At 42.9% G+C, this 18811-nt stretch overlaps 1 protein-coding gene across 1 annotated transcript in view; it reads right to left on the bottom strand.

Annotated features, from left to right (window-relative positions):
* Positions 1 to 18811, bottom strand: part of RAP1B (RAP1B, member of RAS oncogene family) — a 299284-nt gene that overhangs the window by 215134 nt on the left and 65339 nt on the right. Inside the window, exon 2 of the mRNA XM_069229179.1 lies at positions 10691 to 10778. Within this exon, the coding sequence (XP_069085280.1) occupies positions 10691 to 10747 (57 nt within the window). The 5' untranslated portion in view covers positions 10748 to 10778. The remainder of the gene's footprint in view (positions 1 to 10690; positions 10779 to 18811) is intronic.

Below are 18811 nucleotides of genomic sequence, written 5' to 3'. Positions count from 1 at the left end.
ATGTGCATCTACAGCAGTACATGCAATAAACAGATGCTTACTTTGTAACGTAATCTGTTCATAGCATATCTGGCTGTAGATACACATGTTCTGCATCACCTCTAAAGCAGTACTCCCCTGAGCGGTGGAAGGTGCTGAGGTCTGAAACAGAGTCCAGATGACAGTTTGACCACCTGTAGCTTGCTGTCTTGCAAAAATATCCACACAATAAATCTTTGTGAATGTGTTATTTTCTATTTCTTATTTGGAAGAAACAAACCCTGTTCCTGTAAGTGTTTCAGCCAAACTCCATGGCAACTGCTCTCAGGATACAGCCAGGCCCCAGTATGGAAGCTCCTGCAGATCTTGAAAAACAGAAGCTCCAAATTGATGCCATCTATAAGTTCAACCTTTCTTAAAATGCCAAGAGCAAGTAGATACCTTTCTTGTTCAGTTACTCTTCAGCACTACTTGTACGTGCATGCTCGTATCTCCTACAACCCTTGTGAAGAGAAACTATTCTGTACAAATACAGACTTCTTGTTTCACTGGGGTTTTGATACAGAAGTTATTTTCTGCATTTCTGAATGGAAATCAAGGCAGCAGAACACCAAATCGGCATGGTACAGTTTGTCAGGAATACCGCACTGTGTTGAGACGCACGAGGTCACTGGCTCCGAGAGACATTCTCTTGGCAAAGGAGCAAATACATGGCGTTGAGCACTTAAGAAGCAGCTTGATAAGAAAAAGTAATTTCTTCCAAGACTGTATTAACCCAAGCCATCCTGTCCCATCGCTCTCCCTGTAAAGACTTATTGAAAAATAAATGTACTTGAATACACTTTGCGAGGCACTCCGATTATCACATATTTTCAGGTTGCTTGACTCAAGTCAGCCGCTAGTGCCTATGGAGGGCAAAGGGCACAGACAAAAGTGAACAAATATTTGCAATGCAATGGGCCTCGCATCTGCTCGAGGTAGAGTTATTAGCATTGTAAATTCCTAACTAGACTTTTCTTGCCAAACTGCAAATAAAAAGTGAAACAGTTGACATAAGCGAGCCAATTCAAAGCAACGTCATGAGCGTGAAGACAGAGACAAAAGGAAAAAGAAGTTTGCTCGCAGTAAAAGTTAGACAAAAGTGCAATTATCCATGTAACAGGGTCGATAGCCAAGATGGTAGCAAAAAACACCATAACGACGCACAAACGAAAAGCAGTTACCAATGAAAACAAAGGCTTTTTGAACGGCAATCCCAGGAACGAGTGACCGTGATGGGCGTACGGTGGCGGTGTTTAAAAACCCAGATACATACCACGTCAGAAAAGCAGCACTTGCGCTATGCTTTGCTCGACCTAAAAAAAACACAAAGGGCATGACTGTAGTGGCTTGAAAGGGGTCACCATAGGTCTGGTGAGGGAAATATTCCTATTCCAGGCTGAGGCAGGAGGCACCCTTGGTGGAATGGCATGTTTTAAAGTCTTCCATAAAAGCTTTATTATTAGGGTTTTTTTTAGCTCAAGAGGTATTCCGTTATGTATATATACTGTGATAGTTGCTAGGTGTAACTGAACGGATGTGTATTCTAAACCAGAGTTTTGTAAATGTAGGAGGCAACAGGTAATTTCTTGTACCGTAGGCATAAGAGGGTTTAGATGGTTCAGAGTACAATAGTGGAGAAATGTTTACACTTAGAGGCACAGCAGGTGTGTGTAGTGGGCCTACAGGCTTCCCAGAGTATATCCATGCAGTCTTGCGGTACGCCAAGATAATCAAACCCTGGAACACTAGGAGGCAAATTGCCAGACTGAGGTGCCTGGGACTGGGTGTTTGATCATGCCATAGTTTTGAGTAAGATGATCCAGCCTGCTGGGGGAGCTTCTTGTGAAGACAATGGACATCTCCAGAAGACTTGAGAACCATAGTTGTGTGGCTTACATTTGAGCCACCAGGATGAAAATGTTTGCCTCCGCTTCCTGGCCACATAAAGAATCAGTGGGAGAGGAGGAAAAGTGTACACAAATATCTCTGATCAGTTCATTCACAGAGCATTGCCCATGGATTGGGTGGGGTGGGTCCCGTTGGCTAAGTTTGGGCATTTTGTGTTTCTCTATGTGGTGAAAACATCTTTTGCAGGTGCCCCATCTCCAAAAGTAGGGGAATAAGACTTGTGGGTGGAGTTCCTGTTTACACACCTACTCAGCAAAAAAAAAAAAGTCCACAAAGTTGCATCACTGTCCACTCCTGGAAGATACTCTGCTAGAAGATGTATGTGGTGATGGATCACCCAGCACCTGATTAGCTACACTTGGGCTGATGGCTGAAGAGTGTGCCTCCTCACTTTTGTAGGTAGAACATGTCAATCAAGTTTTCTATGTACACAAAACTACCTTCTCTCAAACCTGTTTGAAAAATGCTTTGCTAACATTTCCAAGTGGTTAATGTGGAGACCTCACTGATTAGGTGACCACAGACCCTGGACTTTTATGTCATTGAGATGTACTCCCCAGCCAGCTAGATTGGGAGTCTGTGGTAATGGTCCACTACGAAACTAGGCCAGCAAAGGGCCTGTCCTGTAACACACTGTTGCTGTTCCACCACTGCAGAGAGTGATGAGTACTGGCACCCATCAACACCAGATCTTGCAACTAACTCTCCGCTTATGACCACTAGCCTGACAGGAACTCCTAAAGTGGGAGTGTATGGAGTCTTGCTTGGAGCACTGTGGTATTGTATGAGGCCATCATTCCTGGGAGGTGCATTACAGTGTGAACTGGAAGTGGATGAAGTGGCTGAAAGAGGCAGAGGTTGTTGGAATGTCAGTACCCTGTGGGCACCAGTGTAAGCTTTGCCCACAGTTGCCTTTAGGACTGAACCTAGGAAAGCTTGGATTTAGAGTAGATTCAAGTGTGACTTGTTGGCGTTCACTCTCAACCCTGGCTCTGAAGGAGGGGAAACCGCAGCCCGGGTGTGGACAAGGCAGTCTGTTCAGCTTGTGGTCTTGATCAACCAGTCTTCTAGTTAGGGGAAAGACACAAGCTCCTTCCCTTCCGAGATGTGCCACTACCACATCTAAACACTTTGTGAAAACCCTTGGGGCCATGGTAACTGGTAATTACAAAGCGTAGAACTGAGTTGGTAATGTTGTCCACTTACCATAAAACACAGGTACTGAACTGAACATGAACTGGATGGACTGAGATGCCGGCGTCCTTCAGATCTAGTGTGTCCATGAAGAAGCCTTGCTGTAGCAAGGGGATGAAAACTTGTAGGGTCAATGTTCCAACAGAATGCATCTGTTGAGAGGCCGGAGGTCTAGGATTGGTCTCAAGAGAGCTGTCCTTTTTGGGCAGGGGGTAATACAAGGTGTAGGTGCCTTGCCACAGTTTTGAAGGGGCACTGGCTCTATGGCTCCCTTGAGTAAGAGTGCCTGAACCTCCTCTTGTAGCATGCGAGATGTTCTTGGCTGAGGGTGTGGGTGCAGGGTGGGATATTTAGTAGGTATGAAGCGAGTGAGGCAGTAGTCATGCTTGATGATTGACATACACAATCGATCTGTGGTGATCTTCTCCCAACTGAAGAAGTAACACTTAAGTCTCCCTCTAACAGGTGTACTGTAATTGTGGGGATCTGAGGCAACTCAGTCCGATTTTGGAGGTTGGGCCTTCCTTAATGGGAGTTCCTCTGTCCCAGTCTTTGAAAGTGTTCCCTCTAAAGGGGACCCAGACACCATGTTGGGGATAACCCCGTTGCTGCCGCTGGTAGGACTGGGTTGGCTCTGGGGAAATGGCTTTAGACCCACCCCTTACCTGCTGCTTCTGAAAGGAGTCCCTGCTTAAAAGGACCTAGGGGGCACCTATAGCCTTGGCAGTTATGTATCTTTTTATATTTTTTCGAGCATATTGTCAACATGCCGTTCGAACAGTGCTCCCATTGAAAGACAGACTGACAGACTGCACCTCTTGCTTGTGGCCAGATACTCAAAGACAGAAGTGGCACCGGAGAATAACTGAGGTGTTCATCCCTCTGGCTGCAAGGTCAGCTGAATCCAAGGTTCCCCGTATGGCAGCACTGGAGATGGCTTTCCCCTTCTCTAGTTTCTCCCCTCTCTTGCGGTATTGGATTGGGAGATGTTGAAGGACTCCCTCCATCTTTACCCGGTAAGTCACACCAGGAGAGGCCCACTGAATTGCTGATGCACCACAGCTACTCTTACCTGCAGCACCTATACGCTTGCTCTCCTTATCAGGAGGCAGAGCATCTCTTGTGGCCTGGTCTGCTGTTCTTCTCGAGGTGGTGATGACAAACAGGGTGTCCAGTGGGACATAACCCGAATGTAAAATGGGTTGGAGGGTGCCAGCTTGAATTGTTTTTTTTCTCAGTCTAGGGGTGTAACCACCTGAGATTCGACATGGTCCTTGAAGACCTTAGGGGAAGATCTTATCATCCATTTTAGCATAGGAGGATGCATGTGTGTTCTCCGTTGTAGAAAAAAAAAAAAAAGATAAAGCCAGGGCCCTCCACACTAATAGAAGATATCCTGTGCCACCTTCAGGTGCCATTTGTGATCTGATAGGTGCCTGTGGCCGAGTTCATCTGTCCTAGCGTTTAAAGATACCACCAGGTAGTTACCCACCAGAGAAATGTCTTGGCAGATGAACAGCACCTCTTAACAGAACTTGGAACCCCCACACCACCCTTCTTGTTGTAGTACCACATAGCAGTGATGTTGGTTGTGAGAAGCTTCACCAGCTTTCCTGTGATAGTGAGGTGTATAGCCTTCAATGCCAAGCAAAACACCCTAAATGCCAACAAACTGATGCTTAGCAGTCTCTCCACCAGAGGCCTCTGATCCTCACCTCTCCCAAATGGCCTCCCCCAACTCAGCAGTGATGCATCCATGACCACTGTCAGCTCTGGGTAGAGTAAGGAGACAGGCCTGCCACTGACCCAATCATGATCCAGTAGCCACCTCTGCAGATTTTTTGCGGGCTCCTCAGAAATCTGGATATAGCCAGATTTCCCTGATGATGTGACCAATGGGATTTCAAGTCCCACTGCAGAGCCAGCATGTGCTACCTGCACAGAGATCTAGGTCTGGGACTTAAATATCCGTCTCAAACCCCAAAGGTCCCAGACTCTTCATTCTTGGGAGGAGGTGAGGGGGCATAAAACACTACCTTATCTAGAATGGCTTAGATGAAAGGGAGCATCTTTGAAGGAGTCAGGTGCAACTTCAGCACGTTAATAGTGAACCGAAACGTAAATAGGTCAGCTGACGCTAGAAAGTGGTAGAAGATTGCTTGGGGTTTGCCCACTTTCAGCTGCCAGTTGTCGAGGTAGTGGACTGGTATGCCCCAAAATCCAAAGGTGTGCCTTGACCTCATTTACATGAACACCCAAGATGCAATGAATACGGCAAAAGGAAGAACTGTGAAATGAAAATGCTCCTGGCCCACAGTACAACAAAAGGTAGCGCCTGTGGCTGCGCACAACATGGATGTCAAATTAAGTGCCATGCAAGTCCAATGCCACAGTCCACCGTCTAGGGTCTCTGGCAGACAGGACCTTTGCTAGTGTGAGCATAACCTAATGTGTCCTTTCGCTGGAAGCTTTGAGAAGGCAACGATCTAAAACAGGACAAAGGCCTCAGTCCACCTTCCGGACAATGAAGTGGCAGGAGTAACACCCTGTTCCTACTTCCCGAGGCCAGAAGCCTCTCTATAGCCACTACGGCCAAAAGGGTCTCCACGTCCTGCAATAAGATGTTCCTCCACCAGCCGCCCTGAAGGCAATGGAAGATGCGGTGGGGTAGAAAGAAATAGACGGGCATAGCTCTAATAGGCTCTTTGGAGGACCCACTTGTCTGGCTTGCCACCCTTGGAGGAAATATTGCATCTTACCTCCGACAGTGTGGGTTTGTGCCAGTAAAAACACACAATCAGTTTTGCAGTTGTGGCCACTTTAATGGGCGGGGGGGACTGAGCCATGCATCACCTCAGACTCACAGCCCACTAAAGAGCTGAAAAGCCTTTTGAGTGGAGGAGGAGTTTTTGGAAACCTCTACCGTAGCCACAGAGAGGATTAAAATGGTGGTGGAAGCAAAAAGGTCCAAAGAGCTGTGACCCTTCTCTCCTTGAAACACTTCAAGACAGAGTCCACTGTCACCAAAAATGAGAGAACCATCAAAGGTCAGGTCCATTAAAGATTCCTGGACATTCCTGGAGATGCCCACAGACCTCACCAAGGTATGTCCACCCCTATAGGCCACATTGCTACCCATGGCACATTCCAAACATCATTTGTGTCCAGCCCTGATCATAGCACACATTTAGCCACATAGCGGCAATCAAAAATACCCTGAGAAAGGTATGTCAAAAGGTCATCCTGAAGAGCTTGTAAAACTTGAGCCACCAGATCTGAAAGGGTATGGGAATTACGGGCGAAAACCCACCTGGCTTTTACAGATCTCAGATCAAAACTCCTAGAGGAAAAATCTGGCTTGCCAAATGTGTTTATTCTTTTTAACTTAAGACCGGAAGGAGTGGTAGGAAAAGCATTGTGGTTGACCGTACTGGTGGATGCCAGAACCAGACTTTTCAGAGTCAGTTACTAGATGAGAAAAAAGGATAGTCAGATGCAGATCGATGGCTAAGCGCAGACAAATAATGGGGCAGGCCATAACAGGATTTAGCCCAGGGGCGACAGCGAGTGCCTCGTTAAATGCTAAGAGTGACTCACTAGGGGCATGGACAGGCTGTCAAACATCCATTAATATGTTAGTTTTCACTTTATGATTGGCAATTCTAGGCCCAAGCCTTCAGATACCCTTTGCATCACAACAACGAAAGAGGCGCAATGCTCTGTAACTTGACAAATAGGAGAAAGAAGCCCTGAATCAAGTAAAGTGTCAAGCCTACTGGCACCCTTACCAGATGCCCTCATAATATTGGGGAACAAAATTGTTCCAGTCATAGTTCTTTTCTAAATCTGTGCCCCCAAAAATGGTGTTATGTTTGAGCCATACCAAGTGGTAAGAACAAGATACCAGAATCACAGGGAATGCCAAGATGTGCCACAACAGTTGGCGCTCGGTGCATGAAGTGGACTCAGTTCGGAGTCTGATCGTATGATAGGATGTATATCCTCATCCAGCCTGGGCACTGGTGGAAGCGGCACAAGGGATGCCATTGAAGCAGGCACAGGGCATGGTGCTGAACCAGATATGGGTCCAAGGGACACAGAGAGCAGACCTGCTGCTGAAGTCTGACTTAATGCTTCTGCAGATCCTTGGCGCCTAAAGATGCCTGTGACCCCCTCCGACTGACCTGAAATTGGGGAGGGGGTAAGAGTGTCAGGACCAAAATCTGAATCTGTTCCAATGGAGAGCGGGAGCGAGACAGGGAGGCAAGCTGATGCCCTTGCACCCTCTCTGTAATTCAAGCATGGCAGGAAGAGGCTGCTTCCGACTTGTGTTTTTTTGGGCTTTTTCTTCAATATGGCCAAAGACTTCGACCTCAATGATGACCTGCCACAGGAACACTGGGAACAGGAACCAGACCTTCCTTTTGACCTCAACCAGTCAAAGCGCAGTCTTTGTGTTAGTGACAAGAGTTTGGCTTTACGTTCCCTTATTGCCCAGGCCATAAAGAGATCTGGAAGCAGTCGCTGCAAGTGTTGAAGTTGTGGTCCAACCCCAGGTACCACAAACCAACTCAAGGCCAATCATAGGCATTTGTTTGCAACAGTTTACATGGTTTGAACCCTGTGGTTTTAGGGTGTGACAGTCCCCTTGCACACTGGGGGAAAATGTAGTTGTAAAATCTTATCAAAGAGCAGGGAGAAAACTTCGAATCCACGTTGGACAATGTGGAAAGAAAGGAACTGATGGTAGCACCTAGAGGTGGTGCTCATATGCAGCTCCACTGACACTTTCAAGGGAGAAGAGCATTAGCACAGAGCCTAATAGCGCAATGGGAGAATTGCTCTTAAAGTTCCCAGATCCAGTCGGACACCTTTGGATTATTCACAAGGTGAGGATTCGGCATTTAGAAGTATCCATCCGGAACGAGCTGTACTTTCATGTGACTTTCGCCTGCCACCCGTGATCTAACATCATGCACCAAGAATTACAGACAAAGTATTATTCTGAAATAATGCAAGAGAAACAGATAACCCTCTAGGGACTGAATTACACAATGTGAAACTAGCATACAGAATAGTTACTTACCAGTATGATTAGCTCTAAAGCTTGAAGAATTTTCAATCTGCATGGCGGTCACAAGGTCTTCCGTGCACACCCACAAATCAGTGCTGCATGAATAGCCAAGAAAGCAGGGGGTACAAGAGGTACTGAAATTTGTAAACTCATTTCTACCAGCCTCCAAGGAAGGAGAATAACGCTACATAAGTAAATACACAGCACATGAATCCAAACAGAATTTTGCTGCGAAACGATTACTTACCCGTAGGAGTAGTTTTAGAGCTTGAAGAATTTAGTGATTTCACATGTAACCCTCCCGCCTCATCTAAATGAGGTGACATGTAACAAAGGGATTTACGAATATGTATAGGAGAAAAGTACGCCATACTTCAGAAGTGGTCACGCAAAGGCTTTCCATTTTTTTTTTTTTTTTTTTTTAATTGGGGAGACGGCGACCATGCTGAGGGTCTTCTGGGACGTACAGATGACATTATGCAAGGAGAGGCATAGCCTAAACGGTTGAAAATGCCTAAAAAAGAATAAATAAATCAATAAAAAGATAAAAGGGCCTAAATAAAGACGACTTTGGACCCAACCACTAGATGGCAGAATAATGCCCTTTATACAAATCCAGAAATGATTCCTGCTGCTAAACCTGAGATGAATCCCGGCTTCACCACTTGACCAATTGGTGTGATCCTAGTCAAAAAAAGTATTTTTCACAATGCCTCCTCTTTCTTCATTACCGCATATTAAAGCGCCTTGAAATACAGGAGTTCAGAATGTACTGTACTGAAATCTTATGTATGATTTAATATGCTACAACACTGCTCCGTGTATAATAAGAATCTAGCACATGTATTTGGTTCACATGACCTAACAAAATGAATCGACTATGCTCGTTACTTGTTATGTCGTGGGAGGAGGCATGAATGTTTGTAAGTTCCTGTTTAAAAACTGTTATTTAATACATCTTTCTCAATGCAGTGATATAATCTAACTGATTGGGGTTAAAGGCATCCGAATATTACGAAATACACTTTCTGAAGAGACTTTTCTTATTTTTATAATGACGTTTGTTACACGATGTACATTATAAAAATGTTCCCGGCTCACATTGTGCACATGCTCCAAGAGCCATGTTAGACCCTTGTCTCCGCTCTGGGTTCTTAATTTGTTGGCTCGCTTACCCCTAATTATGAGTGGTTGTAAAGAATTTTGCTAAATGTAATTTTGTACATGTATTTATTTTTATAAATGTATGCCTGGTGGCTGCTTTGCAGAGAAAGTTTGTCAATACAGCAGACAAGTCACCAATAAAAGTTTGAGGCCCAAGTCGTTTATTGGCAAAGGGTAAATCAGATGCCAAAGATGTGATAGGTTTATTATTAACAGTTATGACAGAGACAGAAGGCCTTTATTTTGAAAAGCCCGTAGGACGTAGTGTAAAGGCAGGTATTTTGTTATATTAAAGACCGCAGATTACCTTAGTAGACCACGGTTTTTGGTTGGTTAACCCTTCTGACAAGCACTGGGTGAAAAAGATTTGCTCAGTGACAATTCTTGTTGGGGGCCACTTGGTAGGAATTGCATATTGTTCTGCTAACTGTCATTTTGTAATTATTTGTAATTGTGTGAATGACCTCCTGAACAGTGCCTTATGGGTAAGTGTATCCTCAATATTGTATGATACAGGCAAGTCAATGATAAGTGCTCGAGGGTTGGATGGTTCACTAGGCAAAATTATGTCACACCAAAGGATTGTTCTGTTCATTATGAAAAGAGACAAACTTCATGGGGCTAAAAGCAAATAGGGCTTTGAAGTTAGATTGCTAGTACACAGTTATACAATATGCATAATAAATACCGGTCCAGGTTTACTACCTACTGCTTTAATTTTCTAACTTATTTTTTACTGCAAGCATATGCCTGCCGCCTTTAGACAGATTTTTTTAAAAACGTTATTCCACTTTTATTATTTTAAAATATACTGCAAGTGATTGTTGAGCTTGTGTGTGTTTTACTGTGTATTGGAGAGTTGAAGGAGGAGTTAGCGAATGGATGAATATCTGCACAAGTGTAAAGAAGTGTGACAGAAGTTTGACATGAGGAGTTATTGTGTTTGAGAATTCAACAGTGACTGGTGATGTGCATTAAGTTATAAGTCAGACCTATGTGTATTGACAAAAGTTTGTGATTATGGCAAAAACGTGTGGCTCACCCAACAAGTGTGCTTAAGTGTGACTAGAACTGTGGGCCTGAACCAGAGGTACAGAATATGTACAAAAACATGTTATGCTGGTACTTATCAGTTTTGTTTTTGTAAGCGGTTCCATCGCCGATCTATTCAGTTAAAACATTGTAAATCCAACTGACAGAAATGTGCCCTTATTTATTATACACTTAAAATGAAAGTGCAGCGCTCCTCCGCCTGTTCGTTCATAACTTAAAAAAAAAAAAAAAAAAAGTACTTTAAGCTGCGACGAAAACCTGTACTAGTAGACTTACCAGAGCAGATTTCCCGACACCTCCGGAGCCCAGGACCACCAACTTGTACTCACGCATGATGCAAGATTTTCAGACAAGGCCCTGAAACCTAATAAAGAAGGGAAATTACACTTGATATATCTCGCGACATACGTCGAGAACACATTCTCAACTCGATCAAACGCAAATTTAGTCAGGCAACATTTAAGGTTTTGATAGGTATTGATGTCATAAAATTAGACAATTAATACTGTCTTAAGTCTTCTACCTTATCAAAAACAGAACACTGAACAAGTGCTTTCAACATTTTACGACTTCATCAAATCTACATCGATAAGATGATACAGGGATCCACGAGCTAACTGCAGGCCTAAAGGCGGTGGAAGCTGCCTGATCGGGTTAGTTTACTATGCACAGTGGGGGGAAACAAAACAAAATGAAGTTCAGAAAAAAAAAACGACCTCTCCAAACACACATTCAGCATGAGACCAGATGCAGTATAGTATCAACACGTGCCCAACTAAGAACTGAGGAATTCCTATCCCAGTCCCCATCTCCGTGCCTGCTTAAATTACTTCACCCTGGTAAAGAAATTCTTGGCTCAGCATCTTGTGCTTCAGAATGGAGAGCGCTAGTAAAGCCTACGCTTCAATATTACAGTATTGAATGCTACTAAATGATCATTTTAGCATTGCTAGGCAATGCTTGGTGTTGAAGGCAAAAAGGCGAACTAATGTATTGAACTTGAGTGAGGCAGTATTACCTTCAATTTAATTGCAATCCCAGTACTATTTAGTTGAAATAAAAAAAGAAAAGAAAAAAAACAAAATTCACCTAATAGTTTTGATTTTGGCCACATGCGTCTAGAAAGTACAGTGAAAAAGCAAATGCATTCATGAATTTAAGCAAGTGGTTTCCAGGAGCCTAATACACGACTAAGAACACTTCGGAGACACAGGGCATCTGCATCAGAAAAGCATTTGTATATGTGTATTTATGTCTAAATGGTGATAAAAGTAGCGAAGGAGTGCCAGGAACACTGCGAGTGGACACTGAGCGCAACTAGCCACAAGCAAAGTTGTCCAACGAAACTATACTTTTATCCAGTGTTTGAAGTGGAAAAATTAAAGAGACGGTTATTGCTCGTTTCTGAGAGCTGCCGGAACTCTCCAATTAAAAGTATTACGTTTTTCTTGAGATGTGCCGGTACTCTCCCTATCAAAAAATAAAAAATGCCGGTACTCAGTACCCGACAGTACCGGCCCAGTTAAAGCACTGCTTTTATCACGGACGAAAGGGAAATGGAGAGACCCTTCAGCATGACCGCTCTGTCCCCACTCCACTTCTCTTCCTCTCAACGCTGAGCAACAAATATGTTCAGCCTAAAATGTGATGCCCTTGTGCAATATGGGTGTGACACTTCTCTGTTCTTCTGAAAGTAAAAATAACATTCATGCGGGAAATGGAAATACCAAACACTCAAAATGTAATTTCTGACACAATTAAAAACACAGGCATAACATTTTGTTTTCGAAAACATAACGCAAACTAATCATTTTCCAAAAAGAGTGTAAATAAAATATTACACAATTATTTAATTGTGAAATACAATCTTGCTGTTGCAAAATGAAATGGAAGGGGATTCAAATCAACTGCTGGGATTACTAATTATGTTTCTCAAGTATTACTATGTATTTTGGGAGGCCACCGCCCAGGGCACCCATCTATATTTTAGACAACCCCAGGGGATAGGGTGGCCGAGACCAAAATAGGCTTGAAGTGGCAAAAAGTAACCAATAATTATAATAAAATGTGTATTTATTAAATACATACATTGCAATGTTTAACCTCTTGGGTGCTGCATGTAACAGTTACGTCCTGCACACAGCCCATGGGGGGGGGGGGCTCGCTAATGGGGGCAGATGGGCCTATTTCTATTATGCCCATGGGCAGAAACCACGTAGGCACCAGGGATTGGTGTGGGTTTTGTTTCGGGGGCCAGCCCCTTGGGCAGGGGTCGCTCCCCATGGGGGCACATTGCTGTTGGACATTTCTGCTCCACTTGGGGGAAGATCAGTCTATTTTTGTAAGGCCCATCTATCCCAAGGGGGACAGAAAGCCCACTAAACACCAGGGAAGATTTAAAAAAAAAAAAAAGGGGAGGACGAGGGTCTGGCGAAACGCCCCCCACCCCAAATAAATAGGGACAACGTTGTTCTCCCCACCGGTGGGCAGTTGGGTCAATTACCCCCGATCCACTCAGAAAGCCTACTAGATGCCAGAGAATTTAAAAAATAAAATAAAATAAAATAGTGAGGTATTGGCTAGCAACCAGTATGGGCATGGTTATGCCCCCACCCCAACTGAAGGGGATAACAGTCTTTCGGCTCTACCCCCGCACACTAAAAGATCTTATCCCAACAGCAAGCAAGAGGACATTTGATTATTTTTGGTTTTGATTTTACATTTGGGCCATGAGAGCTTGTCTAACTCTCAAAATCGTCCCACTTCGAATGGTGAGGGCTGCACTTTTTGGACTTTGGGACGTTGCCATGTAGCAAAATCTACAAGACCTAGACACATCTGAAAATTAAACTTATGGGTGAGTCTAGGGTGGTGTGCTTCACAGGCACCCGCACCATTTTCTTACCCACAATATCCTGCAAACCTCCAACTTTGCTTGAAATCATATTTTCCCCACATTTTTGTGATGGAACCTTCCGGAATCTGCAGGAATCCACAAAACTCCTACCACCTAGCACTGTCGCATCTATACCGATAAAAATGCTGCCCCACTTGTCGGCCTAAAAAAACTTTTTTTTCCGAACTGCCTTTATGGACCCACTTTGGTTCCCCCTCAATTTAGCCCATTTATACAAGTGAGGTATCTTTTTTATCGGGAGACTGAGGGGAACATTGGGTGGTAGGAAATTTGTGCCGGTGCAGTGATCCCACACAGAAATGTGGGTGAAATGATTTTTTTTTATTTTTATATATATAGCTAAATGAGGTTTGCTGAGGGTTCTGGCTAAGAAGTCACTAGAGGACACACACAAGTCACACCTCCCTGGACTCCCTCGGGTTTGATAGGTTTCAAAACCAAAAACGCAGGTGCCCCCAGAGACCACACAAAGTTTTTCCATCAACTTTCTTCCATAGATTTTCCAGGATTAGATGTTAGCCCTGTATTACTATCATACATATTTTTAAATTCCTGAATACAGTCCCTGAGAAAGCCAGTAGAATATATCACAAAGTATGCAGTGCTGAATGTGACATGCTGCTGTTCTTGCAGGTACCAGGACAATAAAGATCATTTTGGTGGTTGTGCAAGGAGAAAACCACCATCTCGATGCTTACCAAACTACTTCCTAACTGGTCAGTTCAGAGACGTGTCAAAGTGTATTACCAAAGCGCTGGCTACCCTCATCAGCAGCACTGATGAAAAAAGCATCGGCAAAGCCAACAGGTCCTGCCTTTTGGCTTTGCTAATGCAGATCCATGGGCTTGGCTTATGCTTTTTTGCCAAAGCTGTTCAGAGTCGCCGGAAAGGGAAAAAAGGATTGCTGATGTTGAACAGCATTAGCTTTAAAAAACGAAAAAACAATTTATACATGCACATGCTGCATCATATATGTGCGTGCATGAGTCACTATGATACAGTGGCCCTATAGTAATGATGAACGCATCCTGTGCATACGTCACTACGTGGCTGTGTTTTTAGTTTATTTTAGTTTTTTTTTTTTTAAATGTACCATTCCAGGATTGCAGATACTCATCTTGAACAAATAAAAGGGCGCCGGAAGGAAATTAGAGCTATTTGTCCTCCAAAAACATAAAATAAAAAGAACATGATGGGTGGAGGTGGTTATCAGTGTAGGGAACAACAAATAAGCTGGGTATGGATAGTGTATAAAGAGGAGCAAACATTAAAAAGAGCAAGGAATGGGAAGCTACGGAAAGCTGAGGTGGAGTGGGGATCAACATTGAGAAAGCAGCGACAGGGAGTTTAGTGGTGAAGGAGCAAACGAGAGCGACTGCAAGAAAACAAATACACTCTAATGGAGTGCTAAGAGGGAAAAAATGAAATTTTTCCTGTATGGTACAAGTCAACCTGTCAAAAGAAGATATATAAAGCTATGCACTAGGGAAGATAAAACACACAATGAGAAAGGAAAGACACTGAATAGGAAGAAAGCAAATGAGATTGACCATATAGCCAAAAGGGGTGGTGGGGGTATACAGACAGAAGCAGCAGCACATTGGGAAAGAAACAAAATACATGCAGCACCGTGGAGGGCTAAAAGAAGAAAAACTTCCAAAAACTAGGGGGGGAGCAAAGAATGCCATCCAACAGGAATCAAGAAAACGAGATTCAACCATTCATGAAGATGGGCTGATCCAAAGCCTGCTTGGGGAATTGGTATATACACACAACGTTTTTCAACAACATACTGTATATGGTGTCCACAGACAAGCTATATGTATATATATATTTTTTTTTAGAGGCTTTGTAATCTATTCACTTTCAGAATGTTTTCAGTAACCCAAAAGAAAAAGGAAGGTGGAGGGTTTTTGAAACGTGAACCCAGCCCAATGGTGATCATATGCATTCTGTGTGTGCAATCATTGCAAAAGTCAAATTGTTTCACTAGGGACGCCTGTTGGCTTTACCAAGGCTTTTTATCCCATAACGTCCCTCATGCAGAGTAAGGTAATGACATCAGCAGTGTTAATCAGAGGGTATGGATAACATGAGATCGTACTGACCCATGTCAGTTTTTGAAGACCTAGCAACAGAAGCTAAGCTAGAGATTTTCCAATGTCTTTCCCCTGATGGTGATCTTAGGAAGATCTGTGAAAGCTATACTGCAATAGCAAGACAGCTTACTTGATTGTTAGCAAATACAAGGCCTCCTAAAGACCATATACAGCACTCTTGGTTCAATTTGGACTGTACTTCAGCCTTTAAAGCCCTTAAAAAAAGGCACCAATATAATCCTGTGTAACATGGAGACAGTAAAATTAGCCAGGAAACGCTATAAAAAGGCGTTAGAAATTAGGAAGAGCGGAATCAGGGACAACGCGTGGGAAGACCTGGATAAACCAGCCCTTCTAAAAGATGGTAGGCTCTTTTTTTTTTTTTTTTTACAGATACCCTTTCAAACGGAATTGAATGTCACATTTTAGAACAGGAGTGGGTAAGACTTCTCCAAAACGTTTAATCCCCTATGATCAATTTGATGAACCCCACATAGAACCGATAATTGATCCACTCTTTTTCGATTACATCTGGCTAAAGCAAATTTATCGATTTAACCACTACACAAAGTACTGCCCCTGACAAGGCCCTAGTTCACAATAGAGTCCACACTGACATGCTGAAATTTAAACTGTAATTCTGGGGCCCATTGCCACTGTGAAGGGGGCTCCAATTAACACCTGGAGGGAATCCACTTTAGTGCCACAATTTAAGAAAGGGAATAGGAATTGCCCTACACGTTACTTGTCACAGTAAAAACTTTAGAATGGGTTATCCTGGAAAAGTTGGAAGAATGCGCAGAAATGAATTCCTTTTTCTAAAAGGCTCAATATGGCTTACGTCCAGGCTTGGGGACCATCGGGAAGGCACTTAACTTATCCTTATCATGGGAAAATATGCCAACGCCAGTAGAGGTTCATTGCACACATGGAGTCAATGGACCTCTCCTGTGTTTTCGATTTGGTGAATATGGGAAAATTTGATGGAGGCAGCTGGGGTGGGCCCACTATTGTTGAACCTTATCAGGTAGTTACACTGGGATACTACTTCTAAGATCTGTTATACTCAACAAGAAAACTGCACGCAACCTATAGAAAGGTAGCTAGAGGGGTTAGGCAGGGCTGTATAATGGCATCTTTTCTTTTTTTTATATATTTTTTTTTTAGATAAAGCCCTGAGATGATATGATACCCTAGAATTGCCACTTGACCAGTCACAGTTCTTTATATGCGAATGATGTGGTTTTAATTTCACAAACGGCCACTGGCCTTCAGAAACTTCTAAAATGTTTTAACAGTTTTATGACAAATGTAAGTCTAAATGTAAGTCACCAGAAATCATTTATTTTAACTTGTGGTAAAAAAATAAATAAAAAAAAACCCACATCAAAACCATTTATTTTTTTATTATTTTTTTTATTTATTTTTTTTAATTGAGGAGACCCCAATCACTAAGGTTTTATGATTCAATTATTTAGGCATTCTGTTTGAAGCAATTTTGTCATGGGGCAGCATGACTGACACGAGAATACACAAAATGGGAGTAGTGTGTGAATCTATTTTTAGATTTGCAAAAGAATAAGCCAATTAAGGAGACGGTTTGGTTATATAAGTCTAAATGTGTGGGAGTAGAAACTTATGGAGGTGGCGTGTGGGGTCATGAAGCACCAGCAAGAATTCAGGTTTTTGAAAACAAGTTCCTCTGCCAATTACTGGCCATACCCAAGTTCCCCCACAGTGAATTGGGTTTCAGCTATTTGGAAGAAAGCTGACCCCCCCCCCCCTTTACTCTGGGTTAAAATCTGATGTAGCCCTCAAGCAGGTTTTTCAAGAGATATTCTGAGTGATTGCCTGAAGCTGGACAATAGGTGCTCTATTCCCTTGGCTGTCATATGTCAGGAAAAGCTTCAATGATATGGGCCTGACCAACCTTTTTGAATATGCCGATAGTATTACCGCCCCCCCCCCCCCCAACCAAGGCCATAGTTTAAGATGAAAAAAATTCTCATGATGAATAAAGAGATTCACATTGCAAGATTAAGCCACCTAAATTCAGTATTCAACTATTTGCCAATTTCCGCAACACCTGTAAGAGAGCGATTTCTTATCTGGGTATAAAAGACAGAACTCCGGTTTTACGTCACGAGACTCAATTTACATTTAATTCATTTTTCGGCTGCTTTACCTAGTCCTGGTTTGAATCTCTTCCAGCCTCTCCATGTAGTAATTCCTCACCCCAAACAGTACATTTTATGCTTTTGGCACTTTATACAGCAGCATGAGAAGACGCGTATTAACTCTTTTACTGCATAGGCACTTTAGATCACACCAAGAGGGGTTGTTTTCTTTTTAATAAAGGTTTAAATACCCCTACAATTTGTTTCTGTGCTCTTAATTACATTTTGTCTGCAATAAAATTGAGAAGGAGATATGCTCCATAAGAATATTTGAGTTCGGATGAGACGTTAAGAGTATTTAAATGAAAGTAAGTCTCCGTGAGTGCTCATAAAGCAATTTTATATAATTTGTTAAATGTGTACATAAACTATATTTTATGGTGCTAATTGTTGTGTAACGTTTTCTTAATATCTGATTCTGAAAAACCATATGATATATAATGAACTTGTGTTTTTATGGTCATTGTTATGATAAAATAAAGACTATTGAAGGCGACAACACAGTGGAAGGCTACAACTTCTCCAATCTAAACACTGAGAAAAATGGTCCTTGGGCTGGGCATACCAAGGAGTAGTGAGGAAAGCCACTGAATCACTAAAATACAATAGAAGACCCTCCTATTCCCCCCCCCCCACCCCCACCCCCAAATCCTACAGGGGATGCATGGAGGGCATGTATGGACAGAGCCTGCAGATGGGAAGAACTGTTTATTAATCTCTGGGATGTCCAAAGAAGCACAATAGGGTAAGGAGGAGAGAGGAGGGGAGGGGGTGGGGGGGGGGGGGGAGGGGGGCTGGATAGGATTTCAGAAAGGCACATTATTTATTATATTTATTATGGGTCTAATTTGTGCTGGGTTGTATTATTGAGCATACTCATCAGCAATAGGGTTAAGCAGCTTGGAAAGGTCAGTTAATAATTTTGAGGGCATGGGGTACGTGGTGATATGGATGGACAAACTGATAATGTTGGTTGTATTGAGTTGTAATGTTCTTCTAGTAATCAAAATCTAATAAAAAGAAAAATGGAAAAAAAATATTTCAGGCAAGGAAAACAAACATTTGGCACTCAGGACAACATCAGCACTGAAAAAGCAAAGAAGGCACTTGGCACCCTCCAGAGCAGCAGTAACCCAAGTGTCTCTATATAAACAAGACAAACCAAACATTCAACCATCAGACATTGATCAGGCTTAATAAGCAA

This window comes from Pleurodeles waltl, chromosome 4_1, assembly GCF_031143425.1.
Source record: "Pleurodeles waltl isolate 20211129_DDA chromosome 4_1, aPleWal1.hap1.20221129, whole genome shotgun sequence".
NCBI classification, from domain to species: domain Eukaryota; kingdom Metazoa; phylum Chordata; class Amphibia; order Caudata; family Salamandridae; genus Pleurodeles; species Pleurodeles waltl.
This window is presented reverse-complemented; position numbering and strand designations above follow the sequence as displayed.